The 17,867-nt window shown below is 54.5% G+C and overlaps 4 protein-coding genes across 4 annotated transcripts; 2 read left to right on the plus strand and 2 right to left on the minus strand.

The window, feature by feature from the left end:
• Positions 1-1,421: 1,421 nt before the first annotated feature.
• NUP145 (Nucleoporin NUP145) lies at positions 1,422-7,665 on the plus strand (the record flags this gene model as incomplete). Its single annotated transcript, XM_036646264.1, has 5 exons — positions 1,422-1,530; positions 1,612-1,728; positions 1,797-5,482; positions 5,900-7,498; positions 7,555-7,665. The coding sequence occupies 5 exons, from the start codon at positions 1,422-1,424 to the stop codon at positions 7,663-7,665; spliced, it is 5,622 nt and encodes a 1,873-aa protein (XP_036488603.1).
• Positions 7,666-7,881: 216 nt separating this feature from the next.
• Positions 7,882-8,460, minus strand: CGCS363_v014416 (uncharacterized protein; the record flags this gene model as incomplete). The annotated part of the gene is made up of 1 exon (XM_036646265.1): positions 7,882-8,460. The coding sequence occupies one exon, from the start codon at positions 8,458-8,460 to the stop codon at positions 7,882-7,884; it is 579 nt and encodes a 192-aa protein (XP_036488604.1).
• Positions 8,461-9,506: 1,046 nt separating this feature from the next.
• On the plus strand, positions 9,507-12,130 carry CGCS363_v014417 (putative transcriptional regulatory protein; the record flags this gene model as incomplete). Its single annotated transcript, XM_036646266.1, has 5 exons — positions 9,507-10,267; positions 10,320-10,378; positions 10,434-10,734; positions 10,801-11,369; positions 11,427-12,130. 5 exons carry the CDS (start codon positions 9,507-9,509, stop codon positions 12,128-12,130), a joined length of 2,394 nt encoding a protein of 797 aa, XP_036488605.1.
• Positions 12,131-15,478: 3,348 nt separating this feature from the next.
• CRF1 (Copper resistance protein CRF1) lies at positions 15,479-17,007 on the minus strand (the record flags this gene model as incomplete). The annotated part of the gene is made up of 3 exons (XM_036646267.1): positions 15,479-16,530; positions 16,618-16,776; positions 16,932-17,007. 3 exons carry the CDS (start codon positions 17,005-17,007, stop codon positions 15,479-15,481), a joined length of 1,287 nt encoding a protein of 428 aa, XP_036488600.1.
• Between the last annotated feature and the right edge of the window lie 860 nt (positions 17,008-17,867).

Raw genomic sequence — 17,867 nt, forward strand, 5'->3', positions numbered from 1 at the left:
TCGATTGTACGGAGTGCGCCAGGAAGATGTGCGGCCGGCAACTGCTGCATACGTGTGATTGGCGTTATCAGAACAGGCTGCAGGTAGCGCGATGAGGAAAATCAGATTATCATTCGTATCGCATCGTATCTTACACACGTTCTCTTATTTAGAGGTTTGGCGTGGGATAAATTTTCTTACTCTTATTGGGGTGTGGTCCCCTCCTTCTGAGGCCAAAATCTCAAAAATCCATGCTGTTTATCACTCTTATTGTTACTTGGCTGTCTGTCTCTCTCCCTCTCCGTCTCTCTCTGCTATCTGGATTTGCGGTTAGTGATCTTTTCGTGGTCATCAGCTACTCGTCGTCATGTTTTGCGATACCTTGTGCGCATAGTGAAGGGTTCCCACTGGGGAGAGAGGACGGTCTGTAATGGTTATTGTGTAAGTAAATTGCAGAGTCAGGCCAGATAACATGCATGCAGGTTGTGGAGATTCATGGTGACGGTTGTAGAGCTATTGGTTGCCACGCTCGCATGGCCTGTGAAGTCGCTGGTAATGTGTAATTGTAAATATAGCTAAGGTACCTTTGGTCAGTTGAGGCAGGATGAAGCTGGACATGAACGCTCCTGCTCCTGCCTGAACTTCGCTGGCAGCTTTGCTATTGGCTCAGCCGGCAAGCTCTTTTGTCTGGCCCAATCACAGGACATTGCTATCCTCAGGCAGCAACGTCGAGTAGCTACCTACGCCAGGTAGATGCTCTAGGTCTCCACTTGAATGGTCGAAAATTACCTTACTAAGCCAGTACGTGCCTAGGACTCAGAACGCCCAGTGAAGGCGACGGCATTCCGCCCAAGTTCATAAAGAGTAGCAATCCCTTTGCTTGCACCTCACTCATCACGGACAACAATCTGCGTATTCGACCACTCTCTTCTAACTGACTGTTCATCTGTAACATCGAGAGTAGTTTTGCTGCTTCTAGGTGATTACCCATCTCCATCGCGGCTCAGCTCTTCTTTACCCTGCCCGGTTTGATTGGTTGCCGCCCCACCCCCGGTCCCTCTGGCTTGATACAGTACTTCTGTACCTTCCTGCAAGCGACGCGCTGTAGCATCCCTTCTACCCACCCCAGCCATTTTTTCTCCACGTACCTCTTCTTTCTATTTCGTGCCTTTGCGCGACACCCAAAGGGAGAAAAATCTCCTCGACCAGCTGTATACAACACCACAGCTTCCCACGTCACGTCGCCAACCTATCCGCCCAACGCGCCCACCGGTCATCAACACCGACGGCCGTTCGATCCGACCGCACTGCATGACCGTCCATAATTGATTGTAGGCGACTTCACCTGCGTCCGCGACTCAGATCCCCTAGTGCGCGTTCTCGCACTCATTCTTCTCATCCTCAACCTCAGCACCAACAGTCGCTGCTAGCCTGCATCCATCATGTCTGGCTTTGGCAGCGGCAGCTTTGGCGGCTTTGGCCAGAGCAACAACCAACAGTCAACTGGCTTTGGCGGCTTCGGAGCCAACAACGCGACCAGCACCAGCACAGGTAAGGCAAAACTTGCGTCGTCGCAACCACCAGCGATTCTGTCGCAAAGCTTCATTCAGACTAATCAACCATCCCCACTAGGCTTTGGATCTGGTACTGCTACGAACAGCGCCTTTGGGTCTACCAATAATACCAACACGAGTGGTGGCCTTTTTGGCAACACTACTGGTGCCTTTGGCGGTGGTGGCACCTCTTCAAGTGAGTTTTACATCCGACATGCTCTTTTTATCTGCATTGAGCAGTATACTAATTATCCATTACCCTAGGTGGTTTCGGTTCTAACACCAACACAACCTTCGGAGCCTCAAAACCTGCTTTCGGAGCTTCTACGTCTACTGGAGGCGGCCTTTTCGGCTCCAACAACAATAATAATACCAACACTACTACCCCTTCTTCTGGGTTTGGAGGCTTTGGCGGGAATGCAACTGCAAGTACGTCATCTCCCTTTGGAGGATCTGGCGGAAATCTGTTCGGCGCCAGCAAGCCTGCCTTTGGCTCCACGACGAACAACACCACCACTGCCACCGGCACCACGTCCTTGTTCGGCGGAAACTCTGGCACCGGCTTCGGTGGCAACGCCGCCACCACTGGAGGCTTTGGCGCATCCCTAAACCCGGGCATCGGTTCAAATGTTGGCGACCCTCCTGGCACGGCCATCACACCGTTCCAAGCGCACCAGGAAAAGGAAACTGCCGGAGCTGGAAATCAGTCAAACGCGTTCCAAAACATTCTCTTCCAAGAACCGTACAAGAAATGGTCTGCGGAAGAGCTGAGACTGGCTGACTACGCACAGGGACGTCGTCATGGTAATGCTAGCGGAGCAGGCGCCTTTGGTGTTTCCAACTTTGGCAGCACCGGCTTCGGTGCGACAAACCAGCAGTCTGCAGGTTTTGGATCGGGTGCTTCGACCGGAGGTGGCTTGTTCGGCGGTGCCAACAACAACACGAGTACGACGACGGCCACGACCACCGGTTTCGGCGGTGGTTCCGCTGGGGGGTTCGGATCCGGAGGCGGTCTGTTCGGCAACCAGCCCAAGCCAGCTACTGGAGGCCTGTTCGGAGGCGGCAACACGACAACATCCCAGCCCGCTCAGTCGGGCGGGCTGTTTGGCACAAGTTCAGGAGGTGGATTCGGTACCACAAACACGACCAGTGGATTCGGGTCCACTAACAATAATGCTACCGGAGGAGGACTCTTTGGATCGAACAATACCGCTGCGAACCAAGCCAAACCCGGCGGCTTTAGTTTCGGCAACACCGGGGCCACGACCGGTGGATTCGGTGCGAGTAACACGACCAGCGCATTTGGTTCGAACAACACCACCAATAATACGGGCACTAGCGGCGGGTTATTCGGCAACGCTGGCCAGTCCAATGGAACTGGACTTTTTGGCAACAACCAAGCCCAAAGTCAGCAGCAAGGAACTGGATCAGTCTTTGGCGGAGGTGGGTTTGGCGCGCAGAACCAGCAGCAAGCGGGCTCGTCTCTATTCGGCAACCAGCAAAAGCCGGCCACGGGCGGCGGTGGTCTTTTCGGAGGAGGTGGAACGTCGACTACCGGCGGACTCTTTGGCGGTGGAGGCGCCCCTAACAACTCCTTTGGCGGAGCAGGCACGAACAACTCAAGTGGCGGTCTCTTTGGATCCAAGCCCGCTGCTACAGGTGGTCTGTTTGGATCCAATGCGGCAAGTCAAGGCACGAACGCTGGCGGGGGTCTGTTTGGCGGTATGGGCACAAATCCCCAGGCGCAACAGACAGGCCAATCTTCTCTCTTCGGTGCCGCCGGTCAGAACCAGGCAAAGCCCGGTCTGTTTGGTACTTCACAGCCCGCCGGCAACAGCTTGTTTGGTGGACAGAACACCCAACAGCAAGGCTCTTTGTTTGGCGGCAATAACGCACAGCAACAGCACCAAGGCTCTATTCTCGGTGGCTCCGTCATGGGCAATACTCAAGGAATCAACTCAGGCCCTCAGTCGCTGACAGCCAACATCACTGATGTTTCGGCCTTCGGGTCGCCGTCCTTGTTCTCCAATCTCTCAGGTGCTGAGACGCCTAACCCAGGACCATTGGCCACGCCCCTGTCTAGCAAGTCAAAGCCGAGACGCAGCTCCATCCTTCCGATGTACAAACTCAACCCTGCCTCCGCTGCCCGCTTTGTCACCCCTCAGAAGCGTGGGTTCGGATTCTCATACAGCACATACGGCACTCCTGGCGGTAGCCCATCCAGCGCCGCTAGCACTCCGGGAGGAGCCAGCCGCAGCCTGTTGGGGTCGTCGAGCCTCAATCGAAGCTTAAGCAAGAGCGTGTCGACTAGCAACCTGAGGAGAAGCTTCAATGCCGAAGATAGCATCCTCGCGCCTGGCGCTTTCTCGGCTAGCTCTGGACCGCGCTACTATGGGAGCAACGGCAGCGTCAAGAAGCTGATAATCAACAAAGACATGCGTAGCGACCTATTCTCTACGCCGACCAAGGACAAGCCGTCTGCAGATCAATTGAATGGGTCTCGGAAATTGGCGAAGCGCGTAAGCTTTGACACCAGCAACGTGGAGGCCCCGGAGGCTGACGATGTTGAACCCACCAACGCCTCGACGCCCAGGAGTGTTCTTCCCCAAGACTTGACTACTGCTAGCATCAGTGTCAACGGATCAAAGCCCCCTACCGGAGACCCGGAACAGGTCAAGGGCAAAGAACTCGCCATCGTTCATGAAGAAGACGTTTCGTCTCAGATACCGGAAGTGGCAAACGATGGTCTCGATAAGGCCCCTGGCTCATACTGGATGAGCCCTACCAAAGAGACTATCGCTGGCATGACTAGAATGCAGCGGCAGAGAGTTGAAAGCTTCACCGTGGGAAGAGATAACGTTGGATCTGTCAAGTTCAAACCCGAGGTTGATTTGACCAACATTGACCTCGATGAAATATTCGGAGGGATCGTCATTCTCGAAACCCGCTCTGCGACTGTATATCCTATCGCCGCCAAGAAACCTCCTGTTGGCAAGGGCTTGAATGTCCCTGCTCTGATCTCCTTGGAGCAGTCCTGGCCACGGGGTAGAGAGAAGCGCCCTGGCCATGATGTCAAGCGAGTTGCCAAACATGTCGAACGTCTCAGGCGCATCGAGAACACCACTTTCGAAGAGTACAACCCCGATACTGGCGTTTGGAAATTCTCGGTCGAGCACTTCACTACGTATGGTCTGGACTACGACGAGGACGAAGAAGAACCCGAACAGTCGGATGATGTCTTGGTTCGCGACAACCAAAGGCACGGCGCCCTTCCCCAGCTACGTTCTCGTGACTCCGAGGCAAGCCCTGGGGAGAATGACACATTCGACTTTCGCAGAAACAAGCGACGCGCTCTCCCTGGTGCTTTTGAAGAGAGGGATGAAGAGTACACGGAAGAAGAGCATGATGATCTTGCACGTCCGTTCCAACCCCAGTCTTTTTTAGAAGATAGCTTCGCGGGTTCGACCTCGAACGCTCTGGTTCTCTCAACGGAAGATGAACCGGTTGACGAACATGATGTCGAATATGGTATGTCTGAGGATGAGGATACGGCGGGAACTCACTTCAGACGCCATCTTGCCGCGGAGCAGACAATCGACTCGCCAGATGGTGACATGGTTGCCCCAGCCAGCGAAACTCCCGGAGGCATTCTGCGAGCCAGAATGCGAGCGCTGAAGGGTTCAGCCACTCCTATCAAGCTGCAAGTTGCCGGAGGAGACGAATGGATGAATATGCTGCAAAGATCCGTTAGCCCTCAGAAGAGAGACCGAACGTTCTTGCGAAGTGTGAATGAGATAGCATCGCGATCGCACGCGGCAGAAACAGAGATGGGCCAAAAGGGGCGTGTTGTGTCAGACGGACGCGGTTTTGCGACGAGCATCGATTTGATGAACTCGCTGTTTGAGAAGGCCAAGGCTCCCACCGCCGCGCCCTCGAGAGGATTTGTTCAGGTTGGTGAATACTTCATGGTCTAGGGACCCCCCTCTCATTCGCTGTTCGTCGTTCGGGCCAGAATGCCACGCGGCTTTGTGTAATTAATTTTGAGATCTTACTGAGGCAAATTTTCGTCTAGTGGCCCTATGAACGACAGACGAAGTCCTTTGCTGACCAGTCCAATATGAGTGAAGCTGATCGCTCCTTCCACAACGCCATGAGACCAAGCTGGGGACCAGATGGAACTCTGATCTTTGCAACGACTCGGGAGCCTCTTGGTGCACCACCCAGGCGCTCCAAGACGGATGATCTCATGTTGACGAAGAACGTTGTTCAAGCGCGGGGACGATTTATTGAGGCGGCCAAATTCTCCAATGAGGCAAGTCAAAGGGGAACGAGATAATGGCATGGTTCATGGAGCTAACTGGTCCCAGGCTTCTGCAAAGGCTCTCAAGAATCAGGTGAAGATGACGCAAGTAGAGCTCACTGAGGGCGTACCCGAAACGACTCTACATGCCGACACCCTCATGTCTCTTTTTCACGACCAAGATACCACCAGCCCTGCCAACGCACATGAAAGGTTGGTTTGGGAGCTCGCCAGCATTCTTTTCGACGGACCCGCCTCTGCCGATGAAGATCTGGGGAACGAATCTCGAAAGAGTCGTTTGTCCAAGTTTTGGGCGGCGCTCGTTGATTCTGCATCATCTCGATCGGTTGCGCTTGCAAGGTCTAGCGAAGAGAAGGCTATTGCAGCTTTGTCAGGGCACCGCATCCAAGACGCGTGCAAGTACCTCTTGGATGGGAACAACTTTCGCCTCGCAACCTTGGTCTCGCTGATTGGCAGCAATGATCAGGCTAAAAAGGACATGCGCGAACAAATTGACGAGTGGCAAGACGCCAACTTTCTTTCCGAGTTTGCCGACCCCCTACGCGCCATTTATGAATTGCTGAGCGGCAATTCAGGCGTGTGCGAGGGAAAGAAAGCAGTACCTCTCGAAGACCGCATTGAGTCGTTCGTCATCTCACAGCGTTTTGGCCTAGATTGGAAGCAGGCCTTTGGGCTCAGGCTCTGGTATTCTATTTCACGCAATGATCACCTTTCGGCAGCCGTTCGTCTGTTCCGGGAAGACATAACTCAAGACAGAGAACAGCGTCCTCAGACATGGTATCTTGAACAAGGCATACCGGCACTCTGGAACGATCGACGTTCAGAAGCTCGCGAAGACCTTCTGTGGGGTCTCCTGAAGCTGTATTCAGATGCCGAGACTGACTTGGAAGCTGTACTGCGACCGGAGAATAGTCAGCTATCGCCTCTAGACATTCGGCTGTCTTGGCAGCTCAGTCGCGCCCTGCTATCCACAAATAAGGTATCCTACGGCCATAACGCATCTGAGAAGGCCGATGCTTCGACCATCGCTTTTGCCGACCAGCTCGTCAGCGAAGGAAGCTGGCTGGAAGCCACGTTTGTCTTGCTACATCTCGGCAACCCAGACATGCGAGCGAAGGCTGTGCAGGAGAATCTTTGTCGGCATGCGGCCCTACTGGGATCCGAGACGGGGACCAATTTCACAACTCTTACGCAGACACTCAAGATACCGCCTTCTTGGATCTGGGAAGCTCAAGCCCTGTATATGAGAGCTGTCAAGAAAGACGCGGCAGCCGAAGTACATTGTCTACTCCGAGCCGGTTCGTACCCAGAGGCACACAATGTGCTCGTTCACCAGGTCGCGCCATCGGCGGTTGTGAGCCGCGATTACGACGAGCTGGCGGTTACTCTCTCCCGTTTCGAAGGCCACGACCATGTCATTCCTGGTTGGACCCTCGGAGGTGAGGTCTACAAGGCCTTTTTGGAGCTCGTGAGCCGCCGGAAGCAACGGCAGCAAATTTCCATACAGGTGCTCGATGGGCTTCTGTCCGGCCTGCCAGCTCTGCGAGAGAATGCTGAGAGTGGAAATATAACCAGTCTGGCAGCAATATCTGAGATGGGTTCACTCGTGGCTAAGGTGATGGCGGAAGTACCGAGACACGATCGGGTAAGATCTCTCTCTAATATCAGTCTTGTATCAATGGCCAGGCTAACATGTTGCAGGATAATGCCACTCGAGTATTGAGCCTTCCCCTCACTGAAGACGCCCATCTCAAGCATGCGCTTAACATGAGCCTTTCCTACTACCAAGGCTTAATGGCGGGGGGCAGATGATGCATTGCGGATGGGGTTTGAGACATGGTTCACTGGGTATGGCGAGCGGCATGGTATTTCGACTGCCCCACGAGAAATTTTTACGGGCATTCATGTGTTTTTGTGTTGTCTTAGTATTCACACTCTGATTCCAGAGCATAATTTGTATTGGAACATTCAATCAGCATGCGGCTATAAGTTGCCGTTGTTTCTTATTGTCAACGCAGCCGCGTTTTCTTACTCTCCTTCTTTCCGGTGACCCCAGAAGCCTTTTCCGTAGCTCACAAGAACCTCATCGCCCTTGGCAATACCGCCTTTCCCGCGGCCATTCTTCCCTTCGGACAGTACAAACACAGCCATACATCTTTGCTTGAATCTGTGACACCAGACCTCACGAAACTCGGCATTTGGTCGCTGGGCAATGCCTCGGTAATCGTTTATGAATCTGGCCTCATTGCCGCCCGTGCTGGCGTCAACGGCAATCTCGGCGTCCCTGTCCAGCCATAGATCGTAGTCGGACTTGGATGGCGAGTCTGGATGGACCGTTCCGAGGTAAGGAATGATGAAAGCGCCTGGTTTAAGATGCCGGGCGGCAAAGAGACCGCATTGGCCTCTCGCCGGATGGACGCTCTCAAAAATGGGAGTGATTTTGACCAAAGGACTCGGTAATGCCGTGTCTTGCACCTGAACTTCAGGAAGCCCTGCTGTCTTTTGTGTTATCGTCTGTCGCTGCGGTTCGCTAAGTGAACGGCAGTGGACTGGCGCCGTGAGATAGACTAGCCCTGTCGGCCAGTTCTTGGGCTGTACCACCACCATGCCGGCATCTGGGCAAAGTGTATGTCCCGAAGCCCTTGATGTCGCTGAAGACCAAAGTCAGAAAATCCCCAGGCACGAAGATACGATGCTGAGCCAGCTAATGTGGCCCGAGCTCGGACTCAGTCTCGTCCCTGATGGCTGACATAATCGAAGGAGTTCTAGGTGCCCGGTCTCCGAAAAAAATTTCTCCCAGCCCGTGACGTTGTGTACAATACGAATACCTGCTGAGGAGCAAGGTAGGTAGGTAGCCCTGACACTGGTGGCGCCCCACGTGGAGTTCCCCCGAAACCTGAGCCGACTGAGGTCCCCATGGTCCCAAGGTCAAAAACTCCAGCGTGTCTCCGGATCAATCAACGCCTTTCCAACCTCTATCGGCAGCCTGGTTCTTCCTCTTCCGTCCACCAGATCGCCCTCTAAGCAGATCCATCACGAAGTCCGCGTCGGATTATTTATTTTCTGGAAGAGAGCAGAGGTCAGTCAGCCCAATTACTTGCCAACCCCCACGCGCATTGCCGCCAAGCTGTTGTTCCGTCTGCATTGCACCTTGCCTGGAGATGGATGCTGCAGAGATGCCCATTTTTGTCGCAATGTTTCGACCGCGTCAACAACAACGCGTCCAACCGTTCACCTTCGTGGCTTGATCGAGCTTCAAGCCGGAGCTGGACCTGGACGTGTAGCTGTCGCGGGACAGAAAAACAGAAAAGAAATTACAAGCGCAGACAGAGGAAGAGTGCCGAGTGCACCTCGGAAGAAACCTGTACTAAAGCATGTAAATTTCTGCAGAGAACATCAATTGAAGTCGCCCTGCCCTCCAGGACTCGACGCGTCGTCCCGCAACGGACTGCCGACGTGTTTGTGGATGCGCAAACCCGAGTTGCCCTTTGACACACGAGTCTTTCGATTTTTGATCTGGAGCCTGCGCGCCTGCGTCCATTGTCGCATCATACGCGCGATACCGACGGGCGCCCTCTAACGTTTGTCAGCGCCGCTCTCCGCGGAAGCCCCATCAACCACAGATCAAGCGCTACAATCGAATACAAGTTGCCATGAGCTCAATTCGGGAAGGCGAGACAGAGGAGGAAAGACTCCACACGCAAACCCTTCAGGATGAGGGTCTTGCCACAGAGGGAAGGATTCCAGAGGACCATGTGTCGGAAGAGCGCATGCCAGAGGATCGAATGCAAGATGATCGTATGCCAGAGGATGGGATGACTGATGGTCGCATCCCGGAGGAGAGAATGCAGAGCTATCCATCACCCACAGTCGATGCTCAGGATGCCGGCCCATACTATCATTCAGCTGCCAGAGACGATTCTCAACAGGAACCTCCTCCCCCGCCCACGCCCCAGCAACAGCCGCCTCACTCCGCCAGCGTGGAAGAGCTGCAGCTGGCTGCTCAGCTCGGCCAGGATCTGGCCGCCGAGCCCATGATGCACGTCACAGATCCTAGCATGAATGTCGAAGACCCCAATCTACGGAGCATCATGCCACACCCTGAGCAGCCTCAGCACCAGCCTCCTTCCCGACCCTATGTGCCCGAGGAAACCTTGCCGGACTCCCTTCCTCAGCATGTTTCTGTTCCTGTTCCAATGGATCACCACCACCTATCCCAGACCTATGCTCTGGGAGACAGCACTCCGCCAAGGAAGCGATCCAAAGTGTCTCGTGCTTGCGACGAATGTAGGAGAAAGAAAGTCAAGTGTGATGCCCAGTCGGACTCTGGAGACAACCCATGCTCCAACTGCAAGCGGTCTGGAATTCGTTGCTTGTTCAGCCGTGTCCCTCAGAAACGCGGTCCTAGCAAGGGGTAAGTTTAGTAGGCATTAGCCTCTTAGCAGTCGCTGACTGGATGTGATTAGCTATATCAAAGAGTTAGCCGACAGAATCAACAGTATTGAGGGCAAGCTGGAGATTCAAAGTAAGTTTGCGAGGTTTCGATAGCAAATGCCACTGTAACTAACTAATATTTGCAGGTCCTGGCGAAGATGCCAGCCGGAAGCGGCCCTTCTCGAGTATATCCAGTGCGGACTTGTCCACTCCAGCACCCACGAGACAGACTGCCTGGGGTGCTGAGCATCGTCCTCTTCAACCTATGACAACTCCGTCCGACAAATACCAGTCCTCTCCCTTTTCCACCAATGGCCTGGCTCCCCAGCCCCTACCCATTAAGAATGACATGCAGCCGCGGCCGCCGGTGGCTCCGATGGACGGTCCTGTTGCCGAGTTGCCCGACATCGATCAGCCGCGCGACGTAGATGATGCCGTATTTGATGGGTGAGTTTTCTGTCGCCGCCCGAAGGCCTTGGATCTGTGGTTTCCGTTGCTGATCTCGAACCTTAGGTACATCAACATCATCCATCCTTATCTTCCAATCCTTCCAAGCAGCAGAGCTCTCATCCAGGATTACCTGGCACAGTGTCCTGGCCTTCTTCGCGAAGCGTTTGTCGAAGCTCTTTCCGGTACCATGCACTCGTACCCGACTTTTCAATCTGGAAATCCAGGCGATGTCCGGCTTGCCCACACCCTGCTTGTTGAATGGGAGGCCGGCGACTCGGCCTCGCGCAGTCCTGCAGCTAACATCGTCTTCCTCCAAACACTGCTCCTCATGATCATTGAAGCGGACAATCGGCAACTGGGTTCCATCGGTGCGCCGAAGGAGTCGCTCCTAGGTAGAGCAGTAGCAGGTGCCAATGCTCTGAAACTGTACCAGTCCAAGTTGGAGCCATCCGAAGCTGAGTTTGGAGTAGACACGGACAGCCAACTCCGAGTCAGAATTTGGTGGTCACTTGTCCTCCTTGATCGATGGCACGCAGTGGGAACAGCAGTTCCTTGTTTGATTAGGGACGAGAGTGTTGTGGTGATCCCTGGCCTGAAAGCGATTGTGGGCGAGGTGCCGCTTCTTTTGATCCGTATGTTCGCTCATAACAAAGCTCGAATATTGACCAAAGACGCTGACAATCTTGCAGGGGCCTCTAAGTTCCTGGGCCGTGCCTCAGTGATGATTGCAAACTTTCAAGAACCATTGAACCCGTCATTCGGAGACCGAATGATTGGTTCGTTCATGGACGCATGGGTTGAGGACTTCCGTGAGGATTTGCCGCCTCACATCGAGGCAGGCACGTATCCTGTAATTCATCTTGTCTACTGGCACTGCCGGCTGCTAGCATATCTGCTCAACCCATCCGCTAAGTCAGCGGACGCTCTATGGCCCTGCCAAGAAACAATTAGTCTCCTGCTTGGACAGTCGCAGCTCGTCACACCTCTTCACCATCACTTCACAGTACTCACAGTACTGATACTGGTTGAGTTGGCAAAGGTGGACAAGACAAAGGAGGAGGCGACTCGTCTGCTGGGCGACTTTCGAGACTCATCTCTTCCGACATCTGTGTTTGATGGTCTCGTCAGGGACAAGATCGCCGACCACTTGCGGCCATCAACAACCGCAAGTACCACGGCAGCTTCTGTCCCATCGGCAATGGAAACAGCTGCTAGCCAGGGGCTTCAACATTTGGCTGATCTGGCCACTCTTTCCTCGGTAGCTGTGGAAAAGACAGAGGAGCCTCCGGCTTATCGCACGGCTCTGAACTACGCGGATATGGGATTCGATCCCCGGCCTGTACTCCTCACCGGCTACCTTAATGTCGTCCGCGCAGCACAACAGGCAGCTTAGGAGCAAGCTTGTCGCGCCGTGCCGATGGAATGCAACAACCTGGCTGAATATATCGACGCTTGGTTTCAGTGATCCAGGCGAAGGATTGGCGACGAAAACGAACGAAAGAGGTAAGCACCGATGACAGCGCCTCTGCGCCCGAGGCCTGTATCACTGCGGTTTAACACAGGCAATCTGTCCGCGAAGGACGGGAGGATAAGGGGCGACAATCTTGACCGCCTAGGTGGATCGATATTTGTATTAATATAAAAAGTAATGGACAGTGCTTTACTACCGGCTTGAACCTTGCGTTTGTTCTCGTCGTCTCCAGTTGTATACATAAACTATCAAAATGTCACCAGTGAGTGATGTCGCGGGCACACGCGCTTGCCCTCGAAGTCTGGTAGTTGTTCTCCCGTCGCCGACAGTATAGTTGCGTGGTAGCATGCGAAAATACTTCGTGTCCTCAGCGTATCATGTGAAATTATGCATCACGGTCAACAAGTTGGCGGGTAAGTAAGTGGGTGGCCGCGGAGAATTTGACGCGCCAGATGGCAGGGCATATGGGGTCGACCAACAAGGATGCTTCTCGTAGTCTCTGAGACTAGCAAGCAGTGTAGCAACTTTTTGTAAGATATGCCTGGCTCTGGGGTTTGGTTCTCAAGCGCGAAGCTGCTGGTACCAGTTGTGCGGTCTTACTGCACATTCTCAGACGCAGGGCGACATGTGGTGACGGCTTTCATGCGCACACAGCCACATGTGCTATCGACTATTGGAATGCCACGGCCTGATTTCTCATTCCGTCTTATCCGGCCGGCCGTTCAGGTGCCCCTTGGAATCCAGTTTGCAGGGGCGAGAACACTGAGGGGGCATATTCAGAGGCGACGGCAGCGGCTGGAATCAATGGATCGATCGGTGGTCCTTGTCGCTTTGGAGTCATGACTGGGAGCTGTCGTCTTGCGCCTGACGATTTCCAGACTCCAGTGCGGATGCCATGTAGGCGCGATTCAGTCGCCCTGTCGCCGTTGGAGAGTGACCTTGTCAAACGCGACCCGAGTAACGGAGATCAGCTCCTCCAGCGGAGATTTGTACAGCCCCCCTCCCCAGACTCCAGCTCCAGTTGGCTTTCGAACTTGGCCACCATGTCCCTCAACATGGGAGATGCGCCGAGAGCCGCGCCGGGGCTGACAATACTCGATGACACACGCACACACACTACCTAACACCATCACATCATCGTCCCGACAATCAGAAGCCGGGTCACAACAGCAATGAGTAGCAGGCGGCAGACAACACGAGGTTGACAACGGAGCCGGCCTCTATCATCGTTCCCAGCACCAGCGCCAGCGCCAGCACGAGCATTAAACCCAATACCAAGCACACCGCTTGTGTCATTGGCCGCCATCCTGTTCTGATGCTTCTTTCCTTGCTGCTTGAGATCGTAGAGTGCTACGCAAGTAGTATCTCCCACGACAAGACCAGACATCTCCGGATCTCGGAGCAGCAGCGACCATCGTGCACGGACGCATCGGAGGTGGCTGGCAGGAAACGTTGTCAGTGGGGGGGGGAGGGGGAACCGACCGACAGACTGCCACACTCCACTGCCCCCAACTCAACGGAGGGCGCAATGCCGCTGGGTGCCCTGCCAAACCCTGGCGCCCAGGTGCCCTTCCCGCAAGAGGCACTGCTCGCCGTACCTATGGATACAGATGGATACCCACCAAGTACCAAACACACATGCACGGAGCACCCACAGCAACTTACTTGCCTGCCTGCGACCTGCCTGTCTTGTGTACCCGGGTCGGTAGGTAAGGCAAGGTACCTAGGGTAAGGTAGTAAGGTGCGGTATGTGACATGTATTGAGGTAGGTCTTGCGTCTCTCCAGGTTACCGAGACCAGCCCGGCCTCATATCCGACCTTGGAGGACTCCGTCACGGCGGTCTACTCGACAGTGACAGTGACAGTGACAGGACAGCGAGTGACACAGGCTGATGGCGAGGCGACACAAGCCGATGATATGCAGGAACGTGCAGAAACCACCATCCAGAGAGCCCCACGAGGGCCCTAGGTTCGTGAGCCCTAGTCAGTAACCCGCCTGCACTCTATTGCATGCCTTCTCTGACTGTCAAACCCTGCCCTCATGCCTGAGGTAACATCGCCGTTCGACAGCAGTCCTGTCCTGTCGAGTACCTACGAAGAGCTCACGTACGGATACACACCTTGTCTGGCCTTCCCTGTCGCTGTGCATGCGCAGCATCTACCTGGCCGTACGGAGTACACTAGGCAGCTAGGCAGGCAATAGGGTAGCTTTGGCATAGGATGTGATATTCTTTCTTGTCATGTCCTCTAAGCTGCCCTGCTGCACGGGTTGGATCGATTCACCACTGGTCAGAGCCTGCCAGATTGCTCGCAACTCACCGAGATTCACGAGGCCAGCAAACCCTCGTCTAAAACCCCTTGAGCAGCAAGTACAATCCCGCATAACTCAATCGCCGTTGCAGGGCCTTTTATCTGATCAGGTGGGGCTTCATCGAAGCTACGTAGCTTGGTTCATTTCGTTGTTCTGGCGTCTGCCCCTCTCTCATCTCGCTGCAGTCGTCATCCCTCATGTCTCTTTCTTCAACCGCCTGGCATCCCGTCCCGATTAGCGGCCATGGAGCTCTTCTCACAGCCATGTCCTTGAACTGTCACTGTACTAGAGTGTCGATAGCACCAAGATGTCGTCCACGCTGTGTGCGCTCGCGCGCGCCTGTGTCTGTGTATGGATCGCGTTTGCGCCAGTCCTCTCTATGCACTACATTCAAGCCTTTTGAGGATTCTATGTCGCCTAAGCCTTCCTATATACAATCATTCCCTGCGCAATAAGAAAGATACATAACTGTCATTATGAAATGAGACAACCCCTGCTAGACCCGGCTTTTTGACGAGGTTGAGCAGAGGCCGCTGCCGTTCATCATTCATCGATGTCTGTATTCCAATCAACCACGCCTTTAGCCTCAGCAAAATGCTCCCCGTGTGCCAGACGCCATGTCCATTGAAAATGATAATGTCGAGATGTAAGACACCCTCTTTTTTGTGAGCCGGACCCCTTCTTTTTTGTTTTTCAATGCCGAAACCAAGTATAAATAAAATAAGAAAACCCCCGTAGTATGCTGCCAAGATGTATAAGGTGGGGGAAAGGGAAAAGGTTGTGCTACGCCGACTCCCGCGAGAGAGCGAGCGAACTCATGGATGACCACACGATTGCGCCGCCGAGGAGATCCTGTCCCGCCTATGCTCGAATCCCTTGCGCCTGTGCTTGCCGTCTAAATCGTTGGGCCGGATATCATGAGCGTGTACGCTTCGCAACATTGCTCATATCAAAACGCCTTATTGCATTGTCCAAGAATCAGCGTTGAACGCCGGCATGCCGTCGGGTGATTCGGTGTATGTGGCAATGCCGTCGTCGAAGTGTTGGCCCCAGAAGACGGGATCATCATCGAAAGTGACAGAGCCACCAGCAACGGGCCCGCTATCATCAAAGGATGAAGCCGCTCCAATGAACTTGGATGACTTGAGGAAGCTGTTATAGTCAATGGCGGTCAGATCAGTGCCCGTGCCATTTGTGAGGTAGCTGCCACTGGCAGGATGAATGAAACTGTTGCTGCCGGTCCCGTACCCGTCGTAGTCGCTGCTGTCGCCTGGCATGAGGTTATCCTCTACCTCGGATACTTCACCCGACGTCGATGTTGTTGCTGCGAGCGTCGGTGCTGGCTCAGATCCGGTAGGGAAATCGAACATTCCGTTGAAGCTTTGAGCGCCTGCTTGGCTGTAGCTAGAGGGTGCGAACTTGTCCGTCTTGTCAGCCAGATCAATGTGGCTCCAATCCACAGACGCGGTGCTCAGGCCAGCGCTAAAGATGGGCCCATCGCCAGAGCTCCCAAATAGGTCGAAAGTGCCGTTCGGTTGGTATTGCGGGTATTCGATGGCGGACAAGTCCAGGGGTGGGAGTTGGTTGTTGAGCTGCTGGAAGCTGGAAGAGCCTCTCATGAGCGGGGACGCAGCCTCAGATTTGACAAGCCGTTGCTGACGAACAGGACCAGAGCGAGTGGAGGTCGCGTCTTTGAGGCTGTCACCAACACGTTCAGGCGAGTGACTTCCCAGGCTGCTGGTGCTGTGCAGTGAGTTTACACGATTCAGTTGGTACGGCCCGCATTTCTGGGATGCCTTGTTGTGCTTGTGTGCGGGTTTGTGGTGTCCATTCTCATCAAAAGTGAGCATGCCGTCTGAGTGAACAGTATTGGCTCGGCGCCTGCGGATTGGCGGCTTTGGTCGAGGAGCTGTTGCGTCTTTATCGGAGTCGGACTCGGGAACGGTGTCGAGACCAGGCTCCTTTTTGTGGCTGCAAGTGCAACGACCACCATGGTTGCAACAACAAGTCTCTACGTGATGGGGAAAACGAACGAGTTAGATCAGGTTCATTGTGGTAGACCGTATTGTGGAGGACCGCCGTGATGAGCTTGACTTACCTCGGTGGCCCTCAAGAGTCGGCTGCAAGTGAGTACACTTGCTCGTCTTTTCGCCGCAGTCGCATTTAACATGGGCAGCGCGCGACTTGCGCATCGAGCGGCAGTGCTGGCATTGGGAGACGGGGCGTCCCTTTTTGTTGATGTGCTGAAGGGGACGATCTGCAAGCGGCTGGTTAGTCACTCATATTTGGTGTTTTTTGCTAGGCTGAGACTCAATCGCAAAAGTGACAACCAGGACAGCGACAACCATGGTAGAGTCGTGTGGTAGCACAATAACATGAAAGTCGAGACGAAGGTAAAACATGCCGACTTACCGGAGTGTTGGCAGTTGCTAACACGGTGACCCCGAACGCAAGCCTCACAGGCATACTTCTCCCCGTCAATAATCATGACGGGCAACTGCAGCACAAGTCGCGAATAGGTTGGGAGGAAAGAGGGAAAAGAAAATGAACCCAAGTTCCCCGCCACAGGAAAGCGAGAAGGAGGGATCGAGACGATCGGCCAGGCGGTCGGTCGGTGCCAAAAAGAAACACACACACACGCACACGCACACGCACACGCACAAGTACCTAGAGGGTACTGCCGCTGTCTGGTGGGTAGGCGGGCTGGCTGGCAGAATTGGACAGGGCAAGCGGAGCAGACTGGCTGGTTGGCCGGCTGGTTGTTGGTGGTGGTGGCCGGGTCGGCCTGGAAGGTGGGATTTTCTCCCCCCTTCTTCTCCTTGCCCTTGCGTGGAGCGGGAGCTCTTCGGTCTCGTTACAGAATGTTTGGCGTAGGCTGGGGGGGGCCGTGTTAGGCCCTGGAGAGCGATGGCTAAATCAGGGCCGGCCGGTAGCGGAAGGACTTGTCTGCCGTCTCGGGGGCAGCAGGTGGAGGGTGAGTGGAGGGTACTGGGGCTGCCGCTGCCGTTGCCGCTGCTGTGAAATTGTAGGTAGGCAGGTTGTTCAGATCCTTACGAGCCGCAAGGGTGTGAGTGGTGGTATGCGTACTCGTCTCAGCAGGATGTGACGATGAAGAACCAGCAGGACCCAAAGACCCGTCAAGAGGTTACGCCGAGAAGGAGACGGGCTATGAAGGAAGCAACAAACACATAGCCGCGAGGTGTATTTGTTGAAAGACTTCAAGTTCAATCCAACTTGGTGGAACTGAGCAATGCCAGCGGTGCGCCGGAGATTCCAATGAGTGGGTAACTTTAGTTGAGTGGATGTCGGGTGGGGGGTTGATGGCCCGTCGTGTCTTGCCAGACCAAG

The sequence above is a fragment of the Colletotrichum siamense genome (genome assembly GCF_013390195.1).
Source record: "Colletotrichum siamense strain Cg363 chromosome Unknown KSG_Cg363_contig10, whole genome shotgun sequence".
Classification (NCBI taxonomy): domain Eukaryota; kingdom Fungi; phylum Ascomycota; class Sordariomycetes; order Glomerellales; family Glomerellaceae; genus Colletotrichum; species Colletotrichum siamense.